Below are 15,366 nucleotides of genomic sequence, written 5' to 3'. Positions count from 1 at the left end.
TGGGGCTGTATGCATGACTCATTACTTTAACATTCAAATGAATCAGTGCCAGCACAGTGGATCTCTGGATACTTCCCTCTCTCTCTCTTTTTAAAGATGCATGGAAGGAGACAGGGTATTGTTTAGTAATTGCATGCATTCTTCTCATCTTAGAAGATATTACCTTGAGACAAACTCTCAGAAGACGAAGAGGAGCCCTGTTCAAAAAGGCAATGTATATATCAACAATACAGGAATTCTGCTCTTTATCAAGATAACTTGTTCCAGCTAGACAAGAGCACAAGGGTTACGCTAGATGCATAGATACTCCTAAGATTGCTGCTTTAACTTTTAATGCTCATGCCAAAACAGAGCACTACCTCTGCCTTGAGTAGTGCTTTTGTTTCCCACAGATCAGTCTAAAGAACACTGCAAAATTAATAGAATTCTGGAGTTAATTTTATAAAAATCAGGATATTATGACATCTTAAAATATTTATGCATTCTAAAAGGTATCCAATGCCTAATCTGAGACATTTACTTCAAATTTTAAAGCTCTGTGAAAAGCCGAGTGCCCTACAAAGTTGTGAATCAATGTAACTTCTCTAATGAGCTTTAAAAATCCCCAAACTTTCCGTATCTGTGATTAAAACAAAAATAATTGTTTTAAACTTTTAAAACTTTCAGTTTTTTAAACTTTAAAAGTGCTCACAGCAGAGCAAAATGGGAGCAAGAAAACTCCGCAGCTAGTGGAGGGAGGTGGAGAGAGACACTACAGGAAAAGCTTGGGAAGAAAGCAGTAAGTGTAACTCATAACTGTGGTGTTTCTCATAGCAGAGAAGAAAATCTTTACACCTTTAGCAGAGATGCCATTTTGAAAGCAAAAGGGTATAAAACAGAGGATAATGGGAGCACGATTAGAAATCAGCTGTGCAAGAGAGTGGGCACAGATGTAGGATATGACCAATGGCAATGAGATTCAATCCCACAGAGGGAAAAGACTAGAAAAGCTTTAAGTCTCCACCACAGATGCCACGGAGAACATGCTGGGCAGAAGGGGTTCCCGGCTGCCCCAATAATTCTCTGTGTGATGCCCAAATCAAAAAGTTCTACTGGTGGTCTGCTGGGTGCTTGCTATGCCTGTGCGAATAGGGAAGTATTCGGTTTGGATACAGCCAATTTGGAGGATAGTGATTTGATTTGGAGATTCAGATCGCTGTCTGGAATCGATTCGGCCGAATCATCTTGGGAAGATTTGGCACTGATTCGGAGTGATTCAGCCATAGACTATAATGGAGAATCACTGAAATACCTATAACTGTCATTTTTTGGCAGATTTGGATGAAAACAACAGGGATGGAAGCCCCTTCTCAGGGCATAAGGCCTGTCAAGTTTCATGGAGATAGGCACAAGGGGTTCTGGGAAGCTGCACCTCAAGCTTCTGAAAGCAAAATTCATGACATGTGGGACTGTGTGCGTGTTAAGGCCCAGTGGGATGAAAACAGCAGAGATGGTAGCCTGTAACAGGGGGCCTTCCCGGTGTCGGTTAGATCTCTGCCTGCTCACCCATTTCTGGGCCAGCCGCCTCGCCCTCTTTTGCTCAGGCAGGAACAGCTCACAAGAGGGACAGAAAGGCTGCAGACAAAAGCTTATATGCTGTTTCTACATCCCACTCCCAGAGCTTTGTGATTGGAAGGGGACTCAGGAAAGATTAGTCACTGGCCAGCTACAGATGTCAGTCCTCCCCCACAATTCCCCCTCCTCCTTCTCAGTTTTTGTTCACCTGCAAGACTGGCTTCTGAATCGCCAAATCTGTGAATCTTTTTCCAAATTGATTCAGAGGCTCTGAATCGATTCAGAGCAGGGGGGTTTTTGTCTCCTGATTTGATTCCGATTCAGTGATTCTGCCTCCAAATCAAGCCAAATCTTCTCCGAATCAAATTGGTGACCAAAGCTTTGCACACCCCTAGTGCTTGCCATGCAGTCTTGGGTGTTTTTCATGTTCCCTGTGGCTCTAATCCACCATTGCATTCTTGGCTTTGATGGTGGCATCACATGCAAAAATGCAACTCAGTTCTTCATAATATTGGCAGGTAGAGGGAGCATTACCAGAGACCCCATTTTGGCACTTTGCTTTCAGCTATCTCCACTGGATCTCCTTTGTTTTGACTTGGCACCAAGTATTGAAAAGGGGTACTACTCCTGGCTGCTTGCTAGTGTTTGAACAGAGAGATCACATCTGGCCACAATGTACTTGGGTGGCAGTGGCAGACACACTGACCTATCAAGACCAAGACTTAGGCATGAAGTAGTGTCTACTGTACTACCATATTTTCTTGCATATCACAAGCCCCTAAATAAGACAGTCACTTTGTTTTTTCTTCAGAGCATGTCTGGTAAGTACTTGGATGAGATATAGCTAAGTTAAACTCCTTGAACAATTATCTCCAGGAATGAGTTTCATGAGAATTTTGATATTTCTGATTCCTCAAAGTTGATTACCATATGCAAACTCCTCCCCCAATAAAACATACTTGATTAGATTCATTACAACTAATCCAATTTTTTTTGTAATCTCCATTATTGCATTTTAGAACTACAAAAGTAAAACCACAACTTTATTTATTAAAATATTTAATATGCACATATAGCAAATCTTACCATGTATTACAAAACACTTCTTTGAGCTCCACAGGCCTTTTTAGACTTTACAGTCTCAATTTTTATCATGATACATTGATGCTCTATACCACAAACAGTTTTCAAAGTTTGCATATCCACCCACATTTACTGGTCTCCCTTACATTGCAAAACCCATTCATTCAGATCCTGTAGAGTGGGGATGTTATTACAGATAATTCACATTTCTTTTTCTTAATGTCAAAAGTAACACTTAATTTTCAACCCTTAATTTTTATCATCCCACAAGATGTGCATTTAAAAACTTTTAGGGCAAAGCTCAGAATGGGGGAGAAATTATATTGCGTTCTCAAAGAGCTATCAAGGCAGAGTGGCAGATCCATACCTTATGGAGTTTCTGAGGGGCAACTAATTATATATCAATACTTAAACTTTCTCCTTAGAGTAGTCTGAGTTTTGTCTAAATTAACTGGACAGCATTTCCCGCCAAATTGCATACCCTAATAGGGGAGGACTAGACTGCATAGTGTAGATCAGTGGTTCTCAACCTTTTTAAACTTGAGGAACCCCTTGATAGACCCAAAACACTCCTTGGAAAATGCAAGCTTTTAGTTTTCACTCTTTTTTGACTAAAGAAAAATAGAGCAATTCTTCTGTTGCAGAGAACTCAGACCCCAACAGATCATGTTTGCACATCAAACAGTGTGGCACCCCACAGCACCAAGGATCTGCAAGGTGCCATGGCCTTGCTCGAGTCACTGGTTTAGATTATAAAAGGCAGCGTGGCAGAATTTTCAAATGTGGTCACGCCAAAACAGCTAAACAAGAACTACATACTGATTTTCCAGGAAACCAGCTGATGCTTAGGGTGAGTGCAAAAACGTGTCCCTCTCCCATTTGATGTCCAACACTGCCCAAAGCTCCACCGACTGCTGTTATATGGGTATCTCACCTAATGGCATCAGTGCAACAGTTTGGATTTAAAAGCAGTGTCAGGAAAAGAAAAAAAAAGGTGCTGCTGTGGAACCAAGTCCAGTCTCACTTCACCCAGATTATCTAGATTAGCTGTTAAATCACATGCCTATGACCAAACTTTTGTCCCCAAAATGGAGGGTACCAGGAATTTAACAAGTGTATGGTAGTGTTTTTGCTGAAGGTTGTAAATGAAGGATCATCAGAGAATGGAATTAAACCTACGTGTTTATCACTAATAGGGCAACAAACTTCTACTAGGGTCCACTTCACTGTAGAAGATCACTAACGAAGTAGAGAAGCTTGGGTGGTCCTCTTCTCCAGACTTATCTCCTGTCCAAGTTAAAATCTCAAACCTCTCTGCAAATCTTTTTCTCAATTATCAGCCTCCACCTCAAATTCAACATTGCTGAAACAGGATTACTCACATATTTGAAACTGTTAACAAGTACCTTTGTGCTTTTTCCCCATGCAGGCCTCTGCTGTTAGGTGGAGTATCCAAAACTTATGCAAGCTATTTTGTTATCTTCCAAATCCCTCCCTTAACTCTTTTCCTGTGATGCTAACAAAAACCTTACTAGCTAGGTCACTTGTATGCTGTTATCACACCCTATCATGCTGACTGGATCTTGTCTCATTGTTTCCTTGTACCTCCATGCATTTGTTACCACTTCCTTTAAAATTAGCTTATACCCTGCTTGGAGACATGATAATCCTTCTTATTCTATGTTAACAGAAAATCTAGCACAATGGGGTCCAAGTTGATAATTAGGACTACAGTAATAAATTGATAAAATATCCTTTCCAGATTATTTTCAGTACCTATTGGTATACTTGTCATTCTAAAACACAAAACAAAAGAAAATACAAAGTCTCCATATAGTAACCAGAAGGGGGAATAAAACTCCTGAGCATCTTGTTAAACTAGCTAATTTGATGCCAACAGGGCTATAGACTCAGCAGCTACAGATGGCATCTATTTCTCTCTTCCTTATGTTTTTTTCAACATGTCTGCATAAGGAAAAAACTTTCACAGCGCCTCTTTTTAAACTGATCAGGCCCCCCAAATGCTTGGAAGTACAATTCCTTTGTTATAAAAGCAGTGGATCTCTTTAAAATATTTGGGAAGACAAGAACCTCAGAGTTGTCTCAATTTCTTTGAAACTCCTATATAATATCTACAACTACATTTGGGATGCACAGCCATACGCGCATCCAAATGACAACAGTGCAAGACAGACATCTTTGCAGTACCTTTACCAATTCTCCTGACACCAGTGTTTTAGCTTTATTTCAGTAGTGCTTCCATTTAGAAGAACCAGTTTAGCCACACAGCAGAATCCATGCTGTGTCAACAAAACTCAATAATTGGTTTGTTTTGATCATTAATGTAAAGAAACAGTGCAATATTAGACAAGTTAACCTAACTAATTGTTCACTGTAGTTCTGGAGGCCATCATGAGCTAGCTATATAGAAGCTCTGCAAAGACATGGCATCTATCTGAACTACACCTGATTTTATCTGTTATATGAGGTCACATGTCTTGATTAAGCTCTTGTCCTGTACAGAAGGAATAAAACCTACTTTTAGCACACAACACTCCTCATTCATTCCTACCTATAGGAGTATAAAGTGCCAATGCATTCACAGCTAACACTCTCAAACAAAGCCCAAATACGTCTCACCACCTCAACTACGATCAGATCAAGGTCCTAAAGTCCCTTTACCAGATACACTTGACAGCAACAAAAGTGTTTTCCTGAACAAATGCTGTTTACTTTTCCTGAATTAGTCACAAATGTGTCCAACCAGCCAAGCCAAAGAAAGGTTTATAATTAACCTATTTAATTTGGCATCACTTCTGTTAAAAGAGTAACCCAATCCAATTTTGAACTGAAAATTTTGCTGAATACCTTGAAGAAAGATCTGATCTCAAGAATGTCCCTCAGACTTTGCATTTTTGCTTCAATATACTGAACACGTACCTACAATCCAACAAGACATTTACAGCAAAATTTGTGGAGCCATATTCCTATCAGTGACCAGCACCCCACTAAAGAATGGAATTCTCCACTTCAACAACCCTATCTGATTTTCCAGATGGTCAACTCAAAAACATTCAAACTGTTAACTTAAGCTTTGGCAGTCATTTTAAGACATGCAAGTGGGTTTCCTTAAATTTCTAGTGACCAAGGATGCAGTCCTTTACTAACCTGTATGCTAAATCCTGCAATACATATGCTCTTGAATGAAGACTCACTATGAGAGACCCTCCCTACACTTCCTTTGTGCTGTTATCCACCACATTTAACTCCTGATCATCCATTTCTACCTTTATCCATTTCACTGTCAATCTATCCAGATTGAATACAGCCATCCTCATTATTGTTGATAAACTCATTTCAAATATTAGAGACCCTACTGAGGAAAGAGACCATCATATTTTGATTCATATCTTCTAACTTCTTGCTCTACCACCCATAAATCACCATCAATTGAGGTCCACAATTAACTTGTCATTAACATTTTAAAACTGATTTGTGACCTAAACATACCACCTCTGCCTACTATTCCCAGAAGAAAATGACATTTCATTTTTTTGCCAATTACAAAACAAGTCTAATATCTCCTACAATTCAGACCCCCCAAAATCAACTCATCATGGTTCTTACTCTGCTGAATTATGGATCTGATCCAGTTTCCCACACCTTAATTTAAAATCTCTTGTGTTCCTAAAGCTAGCTTCAGCAAGCATTAATATCTTGACTGTCAAATGTACACCTTAAGTATTAAGCAGAAAAAACACTATCAGGAAACACTCGCATACACCTCCCTGGATGGCAACAGGATATGCATGTCAACAAAGAATCCTGACTCCTTTGTCTTCAAGCAAATAGTAAATCAATCTTCTCAACTTTAAAATGAAGCGACTTCAACATATGGTCACTCCTCTCACTGTCTCACACACACTAAAAATCTATTGCCAGAACTACTTAAATATCCATCCTTGACAATTACCATTCAAGGCTCAAAGGGAGCTTTTGACTACATAGTCAGATTCAAACTATGGAAGAAACTTTCAGTAATATCAATGGACAAAGCTCTCTTACAATTATTGCCACTTACTATTCAAAAACAACATCTAGGGTACGTTACAAGATTCAAGGCGCCCTGTCCAAGAGTTTCTCAGCTTAGATGGGTACGACAAGGATGTCCACTTGCTTCACTACTTTTCAACTTATTCTTGAATGATAGGGGGTCTTGTGAACCTAGCATTTATTCCTGCCTGTGGCAGGGGGTCAGGCTAGATGATCTGTTCAGGTCCCTCCTGACCCTAGCTACTATGAAACAAAACAGGTGCCAACAGGGAATCAATTTCACACATTCATGATTTTGAAAGATCCTCTCCCTCTTCTGCTTTATAAAGATGACAGAGTGATACTGTCACAATCTCAAATAGGTCTCCAAAGGTTATTAGGTGCCTTTCAACAGTACTGCACCTCAAACAGCTTAGAAAGTATTGGTTTATGAAGATGAAAGGGGGAAAACAAGATTTTTTTTTTTTTCAGGAAAAAAACCTGAGGTATTTTTTTTTTTTTTTAAATACCTTGGAATCTACTTTAGCAAAAATCTGAGCTAGAAACAGCATAGTGAAAATGTAATTACTAGATCAAAACTTAGGTGGAGTTTTATGTTTTTACAGTAAGATAAGCAGAAGAGCAACACTGGAAGCACTAAGGGGGTCTATACACGTGCTCCAGGGTGGAGGGGAGGGAGCCAGCATTTTATTTTGAGTAAGTCGTCCCCCCCCGGTGATTGCTTGCCAAAAATCGCAGGTAGACCTCCATTCTGTGGGGTTCACAGAAACCACTTTTTCGTTGTTTCTGTGTAAAACATGAAATCACAAATACATATTACACATAATGCCCTAGTAAGTTACTTAGATTTATTTATTCATCCGTAACTCCAGAATAAGTTGGAAAGTGGCTGTAGGGCCAAATACCATACCCTGCACAGGAAGTTGTCTCAGGCCAAAGCCAGCTAGAGGTCCTATGGATCGTGAAATGCATGCCTATCTGTATGTCCTCAGTGCATAGCACAAGGAACAGGGTATGTGTGCGCTCTACAGGTAATGCTCACTCTGAGCTCAAGTGTATACAATGTACACACCCCACCAGTGGAATGTGCCCATGGACAAACATTTCAAAGGAGAACTGAACTCTGCCTCATGTACAGGGACACGCATGAGGCACATACATGGACGTTCCACATTTCTTTGTGACATGAAAGAGCACAAACAGAGGTGACATCAACAGGGTATTTCCATGGATGTTTAACTCATGTACTGAAAGTATCATTAATATAATAGCATAAGTAAAATGTGGCTATAAGCTGCCTGATTTGCATCTTGAATCAAGAAGTATTTTTGAAATTGTATTACCCCCAAATGTGAATATTTCATATTAAATTGTTACTAATTGATAATAGTCATAAGACTACTGCTAAAGGTCTAAAGACCTTTCTTTTTAGCAGCAAAAAAAAAAAATCATAAAATTTTAAATAGCAGCCACCAGAACAAATCTAAACATATAAAACCTGCAAGCAGTGAAAGATTTTAACCCAGGTTATAGTATATAAGGAGTAATAAATTATATTTAAAGAAAAAAAATGAGGAAACACTATGAGAAATTTTATTTTCAAAGTTAAGAGAACATTTTTAAGGCATGTGAATCTAATTCTGGAGCTCTGGACTGCCACCCTTTCTGTTGATGTCGCATTGATGAAGCCAAACACCAATTCATGTCAAGACACAACTACAGCCAAATGAAGTGTCAGACAAATATTTATACACATGCATTTTGAATGGGTGAACTCAGGTATAAGAAGTTTCATCTTGGTAAGTCCCAAAACAAACAATCTTTCTTACCTTAGCAGTTTTAATATAGTGGCTCAGAACCTCAGCTCTTATTTTTAAAGTTTGTGCATGAAGAATCTCTCTAACAACCCAGAAGCTTACCTAAAAAGCAAGAAGATAAGCATATTAAAAAGGACAAATGTTAGTTATGCCATCAAATGAAATGTAAATGAAACAATTACATTTATTAAAAGTAAAAATATGCTACATCCATCTTGCAACTTTAAATTATAACTAAGTCAGGAAAAGTAAAAATTATTGCAATAAAAACCTTAATTCAGGGGTTCTCAAACTTTGTGATACCATGGCCCCCAAGTGCTGGATGGCGGCAGCAGGGGACAGGGAGCTCACACGCAGCAGCCGCTGTTACCATCCATCACTTCGTACTGCTGTTGCGTGCCACTTCCCTGCACTACCGCACATACCCCCTAGGAAGTTTGCGGCCCCCTTTTAAAGTTGCTTGCGATCCCCCCAGAGGGTCACGACTCACATTTTGAGAACTCTTGCCTTAATTGGTAAAAGTTGCACATACCGTTTATTTAATTACTTTACTTGCTTAATAATAATTATGCCCTTGCTGCGTGCAAAAATAACATTAATTTTACAAAGAGAGCTTTTTTTTCCTTTTTAATTTCACAGTACTGCATCACTTGTGTTGTCCCTCACCGGTTCCCCCTCAGCTAAGAATTGATCTCATGGCTACCCATTTTTAGCCAAATATAAATAAGCTTTACAGTTCTGCCATTGAAATAACAGTGTACAAAAAAAAAAAAGAGAGGCTCTTAATACCTTGTATTTTTAAAAGAAGAAAGCATTTATTTTGCATTGTGCAACTCAGATACAATTGAATGTATTTTGTGCAAAAACTTTCCAAACCCAGTTACTTTGATCTAAGACCTTGGATAAAGTCTTGGATTCACTGAAATCAGTGGCAAAACTCCCGCTAACTTCAAGAGAGCCAGTATTTCACTCTTACAGTGGCAAGTTCCAAGTCCACGATAAAAGGAAAATCTTGCCAAAAAAAACAAACAAATTTGTGTGATGAAACAAAATAAAACAATTAAAATGAAGCTGCAACCTTAACTTTGCATTCTCATTGCTAGAAAGATACATTTTTTCAAAGGCACTGAGACCCTTCAGTTAACTCAGTGGGATCCCTATGTGAAACCAGATCAATGACTACAGCCCTTACAGTAGCAAAGACTACTCCTCCCCCCACCACCACACATGCATTTACTACTCTGCCAGCAAAAGGAATTTTTTTACTACTAAAACGGTATCAGCTTCCCTGAACAGCAGCAGCACTGCTGGCAGAAACCACCTTCTTCTAGCAGTCTGTATGGGGAAGTTTGATAGCAGTTATGTCAGTTATAGGATGCCATCTTCTTGCACCCATAGCCAACTTGCCTACAAATTTAAGACGACTGTCTTTTTTACCAGGTTGGAAATGTGTTATTGAAGTGTTTTTTTCAAAAGTTGTAGCTTCTACCAAAATAAAGCAGCTAAAATTGCATTAATATGTCCAGTTCTTTATATATTTAAAACTTACTACTCAAAAAACCTACAAAATAACAGAATCATAGAATATTTTTCTAGTATAAAAAATTCTCAATAGTGAGCTTGCAAAGAACAGCTTTTTTAGCAACTTTTTTCATACTACACTGTTGTAAAATGCTGAAGTAATATCAAGATTCAGCAGGATACATGTTGCTTTCACAGCTATGCAAAACACTGTATGACTACAAATGTTCTGTGACAAAACCCATCACTCCAATTCGTAATGCTTCTTTGAATTTTGAAAAAAAATACTAAAAACTTTTTCTTGCAGACTATGGCTAGATATATATAGCTAGACACTGTCCCCCTGTGCCTACTCCCAACAAAAAAGCCTTGTGTTTATGCTGTCTACCTCACACTGTGCAGTCCTACATCTCCACATGTGGTTATACAGAATGTTGCCAGGAGATTCAAGCCTCTTATGTACTGTATTCTTAGTGAAGTCACAGTGATTGGGCTAGAACTAAACGCAGTCCCATAAGGAAAGAACAGCATTTTGATATCTTCTAATATTAAAAAAAAAAAAAGGAGATTAAGAGCCAGGCATTTCTATTCCAGAAAAACTTGCTGTATTGTCCTGAATATCTTGGGATAAAATCCTGAACTTCATTGCCTGTTTCTATTTAGTCCTCACTGAAGTTAATGGGAAATTGTTCATTCTGAATGCAGATATTGGGATTTAGGCCAACAAGGTTCTTTGGGTAGATGCGATATCTTTTACTAGACCAACTAAATAGCTGGAAAAACTGTTCTTTGCAAGCTTTCTGGCACAAACACCTTCTTCAGGCATTAGAATTTTACATTTATTTCGTTCTGCTTTGTTTAAGGTTGTGCCAGCCTGCTCAGCATAACTATGGAGCTCAGTCTTTCTATGCTTTTAAGGAAACTGACCGCAGACAACTGTGTTAATCTGACACACACAAAAAAATTGTTTGGCAAAGAGAACATGAAATATTTCAGCTATTGCCAAAAAATTAAAGAATTCCATTTTCAGCTGTGCTGTCAAGTCACAGGACTTTGAAAGATGGCAGATGCACTTGGTTGTCACAGGCTGACAGCAGAACTTCTGAAGAGTTACATACACCTTTACAGAACTTTACAAGTTTCAGTTCTTAAGCAAATTATAATTTTAAAAGGTCAGACAGCAACACCTGACTCGCACTTTGTTGCGCCTTACAGCATGAGTACTTCCACTGAAATCGGTAAGATTACTTGTTATTGAAAAAAACACTATTCATCGTGAACAAAAAGGTATCCTCTGCCCCTCCCCCTCCACAGACTTACCTGCTGGGTGCTCCTGTCTGCCCATCAATCCCAAGCCACAGCCCTCCCTCCAGCCCTGCTGCTGCCCCTCCCTCCTGACCCACAGTACCCTACATCCTGCCAGAGCATGCAGGGATTCCCACCCCCACACACACCCCACAACCGTCTAAGTACCTGCGTAATTTTGTGTTTTTCCTGCACATAATTTTGACTTCTGTGCGATTAAAATAGCAATTAATTGTGATTATTTTTTTTAATCATGCAACTAATCACAATCACATTTCTAAAGCATTTGACAGCCCGTTAAGTAATATAGCATCTTTCAAACCATCTAATAGTACAAAAACAAAGATAGATTTTCAAAATTACAGATCAATTATCTCTGCAAATGGAGCACAACAGTGGGTTTTATACACATATGGACTGCTGTATAAACTCAGTGGAATGAGGTTGATTGACATTTTTTCATTTGGGCATTGCTTCTACAGACACCGCGCATTAGTGATTACAGCATAATTATAATATTGGAAATAGTGCTTTCTCAATCAACTAAAATCTACTGCACATGATCACTGTTGCTTCCAAAATACTAACAGGAGACCAATTTGCTGCAAAGCATCTGTAAGTGATTTAATGCTTCTTTGCCTGCCAAAATATGAAAGGTAGTCAGGACCTTCTTTTGAAGAGGCAGATGAAGAAGGAAGACAGCAGCTGCATTTTGTATTACACAGTTTAATCATAATTTTAAAAGTTGGGAAAGTTTAGTGATCTGCATTATACCTGATAAAATTAAAAGCTAGCAAAAAACTCACAATAATTTCTACACATGACTTAATTTTACCCTAGCTGAGCTAGGATCCCACTGAGGTAAACTGGATGGGTGACAGATAGACCTAGATTCTCTTGAATGGGGATTTGGTATAGAACTGGGTTTATTGCGACTTGCCAAGAAAGGAAGGGGTCAGCATGCTCCCCCATATTTTAATCTCCCGATTACAGTGAATTCAGTTTCTTCCTCAATCTCTCATGTATTTTCCATACAAGCACTCCATTTACTAAGCTTTCATCAACATCACTCATCTCTCCTAATAACTGAATGTGGATATTGAGTAAGACAAAAGACTGACCTGAACCTGTCTATGCAACTGAAAAGTCTCATGAGGGAGATCCTTCAACAGTAAATATGTACCTAGGTATTTGGGTTGGGGAGATAAAGGCAGCTGGATATGATACTAGCCAAGTTATTTCCTGGCCTATCACTAAGTATAAAAATTGGCATGGCTTAATTACATGAGCTGTATGGGCTGCCTCTGCTCAGGAGAACCTGCATCTCAGTTAAGATGAAAGGAAGAGTCCTTTTGATGAAACGCTGATGATCTGAGAAATCAGCCCAGGACAGAGTGATCAATTATCTTTAAAGGCTGCCTGGATTTGTACAAGATTGCATCCTTCTTCCCTTTTCTCAGAATTTAAATTTACAACTTTGGATGAATTAACCACACAACTTTGGAAAACAAACTATTAATATTATGGGCCACTTAATGCTGTAGCAATAATAATTTTTTATAAAATGTGATAAAGGGATGAACAGAATCTTAGAGGATCCTTGTCATTATTATTTTCATAATTAATACTTCATGATAATTACCAATACATAATTACCAATACTGATGACATCTAAAATTTGTTTATTGCTGTTCTGCTGACCTTCCCCTGTCAAGTTTGGGAAGGAAATGACTCGATTAAGGAATTTTAGTCTTTATGTGGCTGGCTGCACCACAAGAACTGTATGACAACACACCTGCTCAGGCCCTTTAATATATGGGGTGGAATTCTGTTACTCTATGCACAAAAGTGGCAGCTTTCTAGCTATGCAAGTAACATTTTTGGCAATTACCTATAGACTGTGACTCTATTACCCCAACACTGTGAATTCATATATATGCACAGACTGACCATCCACAGTAGCAGTAATAAAAGTATAACCTGAGTGTAAGTACAAAGAATGTGACTTATAAGACTGGAAGACTGCCATTAAGGCACACAAAAAGGTAACAAAATTCTGCCTGTGATGTCAGAGGCAGACCCCCAAGACAGGTCAAGCTGTACCTTCTCTGCCCCTGCACAGAACTAGGGTGACCGTGGTTTATGCAAGGGAAGGAAAGGGGAGGGGCTGGGAGAGCAGGATATGCCCTATGAGGACCCATCCCAGGGACATCCAGCATGGGCTGAGTTGCATTGTTTAAGCCAGCTGCTCACTGACACTGTGCCCTTCCCGAGTAGGGGAGAGGACAGACTGTACTGACCTAGGGGCAGGGAGACCTAAGAAGCAGCCCTTTAGTGTCATGCCCCTCCACCTTCCAAGCCCACACTATATCTCTCTGTGTTAGACAGATCACTTTTGAGGTTTTCATGCAGCTCTCCAGCCAGAAGACTGAAGTGTTTGTACACCCCTAGCCCCAACCTATTTTTCCAGCACTAAGAATTCCCCTGAAATTCTTAGCTCTGGAACTGAACACTTCTCCATAGCCTCATTCACAGTGCCTGGTCATTAATGGCTCTCCTCCTTTCCCACTCAGAGAAAGGGCAAAAATCTGACTTGAAGATATTTCTCCTGGGGCAGTTCAAAAATTTCGTGGAGTATGAATGATCCAAACAAAAAAAGCAAAACAGCACATTAAACATTGCAAGTCAGCTGGCTTCTGAGAAGCCTTTAAAATACAAGAAATAGCTTTTTAATGAACAAATAGTTTAAAAAAACCCCAACTCCTATACTGGGGAAGGAAAGTTGAAAAAAACAAGACGAGGTCCTTTAAATATGCTGGTCAGAAAAAGGAAGACAAAGGAAGCTGTGGGTCCACAGTTAAGCAGCCAGGGTAAGCACCTAACAGGAGATGCAAAGAAGGCAAAGCTGCTCAAAAGCTTCTGTCTCAGTATTCACAAACATTTTTTTAAAAACCCCCAAACCAAACTGCAACCAGACAGCTAATGCAGATTATTTTATGAACCAGACACCTAAAGAAATTAAATAAAGTTGAGGGTTGTGATAACAGACGAGACAGTCAGAGAGCTTCTAACTGGTCCAAATAAACTCGAGTCAGCAGGGTCTGATGAATTTCATCCCAGAGTACTGAAGGAACTAGCAGAAGGGATCTCAGAGCCCTGGGAAAAATATTTACCAAGTCATGGGAGACAGGTAAGGTACCAGAGGACTGGAAAAACATAGTGCCCTGGAGAATTACAGACAGTTGGCCTCACTTTCAATACCCAGGAAGTTACTAGAGCATAACTTAAGGAAGTTTATTTGCAAGCACTTGGGGGAGGAAAGACTGATCACCACCAGCCACCATGGGCTTACTGAAAACGAATCGTGCCAAACAAACTTGACCTTCTTTGGTAAAGTAAGGTAACTGGATAGATGAAGGGAATGCAGTGGATACAGCATATCTGGACTTCAGTAAGGTTTTCAACAAAATCTCATATGTCCTGCTAATTAAGAATTTGGAGAAATGTAGCCTAGGCAAACCAATTGCAAGGTGGATAGGCAACTGGCTCAACAGCTGCAAGCAAAGGGTAAGTATAAATGGATCCATGTCAGAATGGCAGGAGATTCTGAGTAGAGTCCCACAGGGTCTATCTTGGGCCTGGTGCTGTTTAATGTATTTATTAATTATTTGGATACTGGAATAAAGAATTTCCTGAACATATCTGTAAATGACATGAATTCTGGAAGGACTGCAGACTGGAAGATAAGAGCACAATTCAGAAGAAATTTAATAGTCTAGAAAGCTGGGCTAGAGCCAACAGGATAAAGTGCAATGCTGACAGATGCAAGGTACTATGCCTTGGAAAGAATAATCAAAACCACAAATACAAAATGGGTAACAACTGCCTGGATTGGCATTATAGAGAAGGATCTAGGATTCCTGGTGGATCACAGACTCAATGAGAGTCTGCAGTGTGATGCAACTGCAAAGAAGGCTAATGTAGTTTTGGGCTGTATCAACAGGAACAAGATGCAGGAGATGATGGTTCCGGT

General features: G+C 39.3%; 1 protein-coding gene across 7 annotated transcripts in view; it reads right to left on the bottom strand.

Moving 5' to 3' along the window:
• Positions 1-15,366, bottom strand: part of RALGPS2 (Ral GEF with PH domain and SH3 binding motif 2) — a 232,884-nt gene that overhangs the window by 123,914 nt on the left and 93,604 nt on the right. For all 7 annotated transcript variants that reach the window (XM_006267261.4, XM_019500255.2, XM_019500254.2 and 4 more), the window contains one exon: positions 8,520-8,609. In XM_006267261.4, the coding sequence (XP_006267323.1) occupies positions 8,520-8,609 (90 nt within the window). The remainder of the gene's footprint in view (positions 1-8,519; positions 8,610-15,366) is intronic.

This window comes from Alligator mississippiensis, chromosome 5 (genome assembly GCF_030867095.1).
Source record: "Alligator mississippiensis isolate rAllMis1 chromosome 5, rAllMis1, whole genome shotgun sequence".
Lineage (NCBI taxonomy): Eukaryota > Metazoa > Chordata > Crocodylia > Alligatoridae > Alligator > Alligator mississippiensis.
The sequence above is the reverse complement of the archived record's forward strand: the minus strand, read 5'-3'. Positions and strand labels throughout refer to the sequence as shown.